Raw genomic sequence first — 8,402 nt, 5'->3', positions numbered from 1 at the left:
GCTCTGACCTCCGGGCGCGGGGCGGAGAAGGGACGGCTCTTCTCGGTGTCCGCGCCGTTCCGGCACCCTTCGCCTGCTTGAAGGGCCGCCCCCCCCAGCGCGAGCGGGTGCGTTGAAGTGCCGGTGCTGAACCCCCCCGAGCGCCTTCCCGGAGCGTTGGGTTAGCAGGGTTGTCTTTAGCAGAGGTGTCGGTGAGGCGGCTGTCCCCAGAACCTTGTGCACTGCTTAGTTAGCTCTGGGCATAAGTGGGTTTATTCCACACCAGGAAGGGCTGTCAGTGTTTCATATGACCTTTTAATGTGTCCCAGGTCTAGAGCTTTTGGATAAGGTTTGTGAACGACCAGGTTTTAAGTGAGGAGTCGACTTCTAGATTCCTCATTTGGCAAGACCTAACTGCTCACTGCACACTACAGACCACAAAAAAGGCGTTACAGATGATAAACATACAAGTCTTACCCAGCAGCGCGTTACAGAATACACGGTGTTGCATTTCTGTTAACGTGCCATGTTTAGTCGGTGTTGGTGCCATCCTAGTTTAGCGACTGTGATGTAATTTCTTGTTCTGGATTCCTTTTGCTCTTGGAAAATGTTACAGAAATAGAATGCTGTAACGCCCAGTTGACCCTGCAGTGCAGGTTTGGGATGCCCTGCCATAGATACAGAGGCGCTGGGGTCCATTTCTACCAACAGTCACTAGTTAGGGGTCCTGCTGCAAAGCTTATTATGCCTTTACAGGTAATTAGGGGAGATTTTTGTGACTTTGTATCACATCTTCATTATGAGTGTTGCATTTGAACATTCTATGCAATATTAATGAATGACTAGAGTGATTTTTCTCTAGCAATAACTCTGTCATGCTTCTACATATTATGGGAATGCTTTGCCTTCTCTTGGCATTTTAATTTCTCACCTCTTCTTGAATATCTCCTTACCCTTGTTTTTACAAGAAAAGGGTTGTTCTGAATGCTTTCTCTTTCCTCTTTTGTTCAGTTTCATTCTGCTAATGTGAACAGACAGACAAAGTGGAAAGTCTAGCAGTCTGGTGGTATTTTTGAGATGTAGTGGTGGTCTTCCAAATGAGGTCCTGCTAGAATAGGATTGTTCTCCGTGTTTTCCTGTTAGCATGTTCCGTGTGTAATGTTTCTTTCTGCTTTAGAGACTTCTGTGTACCTATTGGAAAGCCGCAACTTTCTGCGGTGTGGCGTTCAAAAATTTTGTGTTCAGTAGATGTGAAATAGACTATTTATGAGTATCCTTCATCCTGTTGGCCTTATTAGATTCTGTTTCTACTCTTTGAACATGAAGAAATGCTTACTGGGATGCTGACTTCAAGGTAGGGTAAGATTTCCTGATTATGCAACAACTTCTGTCTGAAACACAAGAGATGTCAGGGAAGGAGCTACCCGAAGGGTTGAGGTTAGATTCCAAACTGGTTGCCTCGTGCTTCTGGTTTGCAGCAGAAATGACTACTGCTGGTTTTCTTTCTCTCCCCCCCTCCCCCCCTGGTGTTTTTTTTTCCCCTCTCATTTCTTTTTTATCTACCCTGATCACTATCTGCTGCCTTTCCAGGGTAAGAAGAAAATACTGCTAGAGGGATTTGGCTAAGAACCTGCCTCCACAGCAGCAGCAAAGTGGCAAGGAAATAGGGTTGTTTCAATTGGAAAGTTACAGTGAAGGGGGGAGAAGTTTGAAAAGACCAACTGTCGTGATGCCACTGTAATACGTGTACCTTTCCTGAAAAACTATGAAATGTGTGTGGGTGGTGGTGTGTTTATCCTGTCTAGCTTCCTGATGTTTCAGACTGGCTCTCAAGGTTGATAGCTACGTGGTATCTCAAGGGTAGGAAGGGATAAGATCTGGAATGGAGGAAATGCTCTAAGGACCTCATAGTTTCAGAAAGTGCCTGGAGGGACTCTTAGGAGAACAAAGTGCTGTCAGAAAACACAACGGTATTACTTGGGAGGTTGGCGGTCTAGGCACGCTGTCTCAAGTTAAGCTTGGATGCTTTTAGGGCAGTTCAGAACTGTACTTGGACACAGCCAAGGGATTTGGGTGGCAAGCTTGGGTGTTTGTTCACCATAGCTTTGGTAATCGTGGGGGCAGGATGATAGTGCCTGCAGAGGAAGCAGAGCTGTAGTATGTGAAGTGTAGTAAGTGATTCTGTCTCGTAGCAGTTGGGACTCCAATTTTTAAATAGCATTGCCATTGTGATGTGTGTGGTTTCATGGCAGCTTTCATGGATCTGCCTTCAGGGACTCCTCAAAGCGGGGCAGCCTACAGACTTGAAGATTGTACACTAATAAAGGAGTTATTTGGGGGCTTTCTTAAAATAAGAGCACCTGCATAACGACCAAACGTGGCGCAAGAAAGCGTATCAGCTTAGCAGTGAGGGTACGAAGCCCTGTGGTGTACGCACAGCTGCCAGTGCCACCTCCGTGAAGAATTCATCTCGGGGTTCTTGGAAGGACTGGGGGTTCTTTATTCATTTTAAGCTGAGGACCCCGTAGTAGTTTACCTTGTCAGGGCTTTGCTCTGCCGGAGCATGAAAGAGCGGCAGTACGTTTCTACGCTGTCAAAAACTTGAGGTTGCGCTCGGTGTGAGGCAGAACAAATGTTCTTTGGGGCTGGAGTTGCTTCTCTGTAATCTGTGATGCACCAACGAAAGAATAACCCATGTTTCTACGGGCACTGTAAATTCCAAATGTTGTAAAGGATGGAAAGAAACCAAATAGTGTAGCTTTTAGCTGGGAAGGGATATTCTGCAAAGAAGCCTTTGTTGTTACCGCCTCTGGAAACTGAGACACCACGGCTTTTGTGCAAGGTGGAAGATAACTCAGGCTGACAGGTTATGTAAGTCAGCGTATAGGTCAGTTCTGCCCTTCCGCCCTGTGCTGAACCATTTCTCTGCGAGTCCTGTTCGGAATCCTTTGTCTGCGTATGTGATTGTGAGTTTGCTGTCCTGCCAGCTCAGTAGTACAGCTGAGGAGTTTCTCTCCTCATAAATCCTCTGCTTCAGGGTGCTCCTGGTGTTACTGAGGGCTTGACCTCACGCTCCTTAATGGCTCAGGCTATTTTGAAATACAGACAAAACCCGTGTTTACTTGCATTATACTTTTGGTTTACTTTTTAAAAATGGATTTAGAAGAGATTTTGAAACCAGTGACAAACTATTTTGACACATTGGAAGACTGGTTTAAATATAGCTGCTGGTTTTTATCTTGCTGGTGCGTAGCTGGTTATTTTTCTCCCACAACTCAGAATAGAAGCATTCAACCGTTTAGATACGTCAATGAACTATAGGTGTCTCTGTTTCAGTACGTTTCCTACGTGCGTAGACTAACGGGACATACTGACTTAAATATTTATGTTGAAAGTAACTCTTGTTATTGAAATTGACTCAAGTAAATAAACCTTTACCAGTATTTGTGATTTAGGTTTTGACTTTAAACTGTCAAGTCATGGGTTTCCTTTGGATGGTAATGAAATACTAAAGAAACTTCTCTTTTGGGTCTGTAATATAAAATGTTTTAGTTAACTTTCAAAACATTAGCTGTGATATCACAGCAGTTTTTTTTTTTTTCTGCATCACTGTATAAAAATGGAATGTAAAAGACTTACCCTTTATATAAAAAATGTTATGATAAATGTTTGCATTACACTTACCAAATTTAGGAAGAACACAGAATCCTTTAACATGTCTGTGATCGCTACTTCTTTTGGACAGATGGTTCCAAACAGCACGAACATAATAGCAGCAGTGTATGCATGGAGTTGGTAGGAAGTGAGCCTGCGGTCCACAGGGCATTTTGTGCAAGAAACGTACATAGCGGGCAAATATAAAAAGCTATATTTAAATAACGGTGTGGAAAAAGGCTCTAGTTGTGGTTTTGTGTTGCTTAGAGAAACTAAAATAGCCTCTAACGATGCTGCTTGCAGTTTATTTTGGTCTTCTGATAGTCTGTGGTCTTTTTTTTCTGACTATTTTTTTTTTCAAACTGAAAATAAGGATACATTTTTAGGCATCTCATGCTCGTAGCCATTGAGTCCATGAGTGCTAGCTGAGAATATTTATCTCCCTGTTAACAAAGTATCCTTTGCAATCTTAGATCAGTAGCTTTTTAGGAGAGAGGCCTGACTCTGCTAATGAAGCATGTAACTGTTAAACCAATCTTCATCAACTTTGTGCATTTACGAGATGCGTTCTGTATTGTACTTTGACAGAGCGCCCTGTTCTGCACATTCAGCAATGGAAGGTGATAATTTGGAGGCTTTGCTGTGTCCATCTCAGTAATTGTTGTTTGGCGTTTGTAGCATTACACTAATACTCTTTTACTAACCACACCTGGCCATGGATCCCACTTGTGTTTTGCTCTGCTGCTGTTTGTAATTACTGTTGCAGGCTGTTAGAGGCATAGAATTAAGTGTGTTCTAAGCTACTGTGTAATATTTCCTATATTCGAGAGGATGAGAAGATTTGTTCCTGCCACTGTCCTCAGCTTAGCTGTTTTCTCTGTATGAGTTAGTACTGGCTGTGTTGGGATAGTGTGGCATGTGTTGGAGCTCTTGGGAGATGCTTTTACGCTGTGACATTCACCAGTATTTGAAATTACTGGCACTTCTGTTTGCAACTCTTGCAGAGAGTTTTGAGTTTGTATATTCTCATAAAAGAAACTGCACCAGTGTACACTGTAATTTGACTTTCCCTTTCTGAAATGGAATCTGCACTGCTTTGGGTTACAGACCCTGTTTGCTAGTCTATGGTTATCAAAGTCTTGCACTGGTGTTTTCTATACCAGCGTCTAAAAATATCAGTGTAGACAAGGCTGTGAAGTAACCGGACCTGCATCATGCAGCTGCTGAGTAATGATCCATAAAACATGGACAAAACTGCTGGAACCAGTTCGCTTAATTACAGGGAAATCTTAAGTTGACTGTGTAATGCCTTACTTGCAGGTCCCCTCCACTTCTTGATGTGGTTTCAGCTCACTCTGTTTTAACTCTTCAGCCTTGCCTCTTGAACACAGCAAGATTTTGGGCTTCTTGAAAAGTGCATCCTTGCTGCTCTGTATAGAGAATTCTTGTATTCCACATCTCGTTCTTCTGTGAATGTGTGAGGTCACGCAGCAGTTTTTCTACATCCGCTTACTCTAGAGAAGCATCACAGCTGTGCTGCAGAGTTCAGCTGACACTGGCAAGTCCGTCTGAGTCGTGGGGGACATTCAGCTTATCTCCTTGCACCATTTCAAAAGATGTAGGAGAGCTTGAAGCCTACATCTTGCAGCTCTCCAGATAACTTTGCTTTGAATATGAAGCTTAAGCAGCATAATTGAGAATATATAGCCAAATAGCTCTTTGTACTGATCACAGCTGGATCTGAGCTTCCATATGTAAAGGCTCAAACTGTTGACACTGTCCAACTCCATTTACAAAGTTTGATCATGTTACCGTTGGTATTTTTAAACCATGTTAGCTTCAATCCGTTATTTTTATGATTGCAAAGTATGGCTTGAGTTGGCTCTGCCGGGATTTTGAAGTTTGCTCTGGCTTTGTTTCCTAGCTGCAGAAGCTCTCAATGAACGTTGCTCTCATTTAGTGAAGTTGCCTGAAGAGAGCCTTTTCTTCATCGCTATTAGGGAAATATTAATAACAGGACTTGATAGTTCTAGGTCTCATCAAGGTATGATTAAAAACATGGGTTTTCATCACACCCAAATTTTCAGCCTGGGCAAACTGAGAGTATATACCTGAGGAGCCTTCCCCAGTTCCTACCAGTTCTGAAGAGTGTGTGTGCATATGAGTGAAACCAATTTATGTGGGTTTGTGGTTTGTAAAGATCTTAAGGGAAGCATCTAGCAAAGTGACTCCAAAATGACGTGCTTGCCTAGCGGTTCACATACAGATAAAGGCATGGTTGTGTATGTTTTAGAGACCCGCTGAAGAGTTAAGATAGATATTTTTCCTGCTCTTGCCTTTAATTAGTCGTCAGCCATGGCCTCTGTAAAACGCGTGATTTCTAGGCTTTGAACTCTCCGGTTTGGCCTAGTCTCGTGTAGCTGGCTCTTTTTTAGTGGGTGCATGAGGCTTGTTTTCTTGTGGGGTTGGATCTTGAGCTGCGAATCGGAGTAGGCAGTGACTGTAACTGCTCTGCTGCTGGTAAGGCTGTTTCAGCTCTCGTGACTCCTGGAAATCCGAGACTTGTTGAGTCCTTTGGTGTACTGGCAAGGGCTTGGCTGTGCATAGATACTGGTTCTCTTTATCACTCCCTCAGTGAAATTTGAATCCTCCAATCAAAAAGGGAACTGCGCTCTTAAAGGGTTTTGCTGTTGCCTTTATTAGTCCAAGTCTAGCCCCCGGGGTGCTGTTTCTGGAGCAGCATACAATTTCACCAACAGAGTAACGCTGAGGGCAGACACATAACGCTGGTTGGCAACCCGAGATGTTTCGGTGTGTGTCAAAGAACTGCCTCTTTTACCTCAAATCACAAAGATTGTGAGGTGTCACTTCAGAGCAGGGAGTACCATTACTGCTCTGTTACCTGGCTGAAGATACGTGGCAGTGCCTTTCTTGGAATTCAGGGCCAAGAGTGGAGCTGTAAGAAGTGTGCCTGAATTGAGGTGGCAGGCCCATGGTAAACTGGGTCCCTCAGAGAACTGTGGGAGTTGAAATGTTTACTGGATGTCGTAAATGAATTCATCTATCACAGCAGTTGAAGTGCAGAGTTTGAACCCTTCAGATTCTACCTAAGGTCTGGTCACGCTACGTACACGAATTCTGCACTTGGGTTAAACTCAGTTCCAGTTTAAACCTTGGTTTTGCAAGTACTTGTCTTGACTAATGATTTTGGGGTACAAATATTTCCTGTTACTCCTTAAGCTGAACTCAAGGAGATAGTTGCAGACTGGTTTGTGTCTATTGTTGATTAAATACTTATGTTTTGATTAATTAGCTGAGTGACTTAAAAACAGTCACTTAGCACACATCTTTTAGCTTATTTCAATGAAGTATTTACCCATAATCACTAACCTTAGCACAGCACAGTTCCTGTCTGCCTAGAACTGGAGACAGTTGTTCATTGGTATAGTAAAACTTCAGACATCAAAAGTGGCGTATTAAATTAAACAAGGAAAATGAACCAACATTAATGTCTGGCTTGTTTTGCATTTGATATAGTGATGCTAAATCAGGTGAAAAGCTGAGCTGATTAGTGTCATTAAATAAGATTTCTAAATTATTTGTGACTGTGTGGACTTCTGTAAGAGAAATAAATGAGTTGACCTGCGAAAGGTTCTCTGAACGCTTCTCTTAAATTTCAGCTTTCTTGGGATTTTTAAGTAGTTATTTTTAGGGAAAAAAACCTCTCCAAACTAAAACATACAGGGAATTCAATCCAGGTTTGTTAAATAAGGTATAGAGTTGGTATTTTTCCCTTTGTTTCCCGTTTATTTAGGAAACGTTATCTTGATATATCATCTTTAGGCAGACTGCAAGCATTTTATGAGCTAGTTTAACTCAGTGGACATGGATTAGGCCACTACAGGAAACATTTGTAAAATCAGAAGCTAAAGGAACAGTCACGTTATCACATAAATTTCTAAATTAAGCAGCGAGTTCAGAGAACTCAAGAAATGCTTCATTTTATTTATTTTTTTCTCTCTTCAGTATGTCCAGCTTATTATGAACTTGGCTATTAACTCTTAAATACTTTCAGATATTCAAAACAACGCTTTCTGTAAGTCAGTGCAGACTGATGTGGCAAGAGACCCCTTTCAGTGTCAGTGGGCATTTCAAGGGTCGATTTATTTAAAAATACCCCGGGTCTGTTTAATGAAACCTGTTTGCGTTCCTGCTTTGGCGTGGTGCTGCTGGGAGGTGTGTGTTTCTGTGTGGATGTCTTTCACATAGCTGTGTGCTTCTTACAGGAACTGAATGATCTGCAGCGAGACCCGCCAGCCCACTGTTCTGCTGGACCTGTTGGAGATGACTGTAAGCTCAGCGTGGTACCTTGTCACAGTTTCCTTTTTTGGTTAAGAAAAAGCTCAGGAAATCTCTAATTATTGTATTTTTTTTGACTTGCAGTGTTTCATTGGCAAGCAACAATTATGGGACCTGTAAGTATCTAATTCGTGCCCCTTAGCAAGTAGTCCTTGTTTTGTCACGTGGGAATTGAGTTGGGATTCGGTAAACATGGCAGTCAAATTCAGCTGTGCGGTGTGCAGCGTAAAGAGTTAAGGTGGGATTGTTGTTCTTAGTAGTCTGGTACTAGGTTCTGCCTCTGACTGCTCAAAAGTCTGTCCTCTTCGTCAGGTTAGGGGTGCTGAATCAGTTAGCTGCAAGGTTTGAGTCGGTGACGGGGGCTGCCAAGTGAGAAGCTTGCTTCTCGGAGATGATCCCTTCTGGGAGCT

At 42.8% G+C, this 8,402-nt stretch overlaps 1 protein-coding gene across 2 annotated transcripts in view; it reads left to right on the top strand.

Moving 5' to 3' along the window:
- The first annotated feature begins 6,625 nt into the window (after positions 1–6,625).
- Positions 6,626–8,402, top strand: part of UBE2D1 (ubiquitin-conjugating enzyme E2D 1) — a 9,221-nt gene continuing 7,444 nt past the window's right edge. Inside the window, exons 1-3 of one of the 2 annotated variants that reach the window (XM_010153240.1) lie at positions 6,626–6,658; positions 7,920–7,983; positions 8,077–8,108. In XM_010153240.1, coding sequence (XP_010151542.1) covers positions 6,626–6,658; positions 7,920–7,983; positions 8,077–8,108 — 129 coding nt within the window. Of the gene's footprint in view, positions 6,659–7,919; positions 7,984–8,076; positions 8,109–8,402 lie in introns of those variants that run through there. The other variant, XM_010153241.1, reaches the window with a different exon arrangement.

The sequence above is a fragment of the Eurypyga helias genome, unplaced genomic scaffold (genome assembly GCF_000690775.1).
Source record: "Eurypyga helias isolate BGI_N326 unplaced genomic scaffold, ASM69077v1 scaffold28706, whole genome shotgun sequence".
Lineage (NCBI taxonomy): Eukaryota > Metazoa > Chordata > Aves > Eurypygiformes > Eurypygidae > Eurypyga > Eurypyga helias.
Note: the sequence above shows the minus strand (reverse complement) of the source record. Positions and strands in the feature narration are given on the sequence as shown.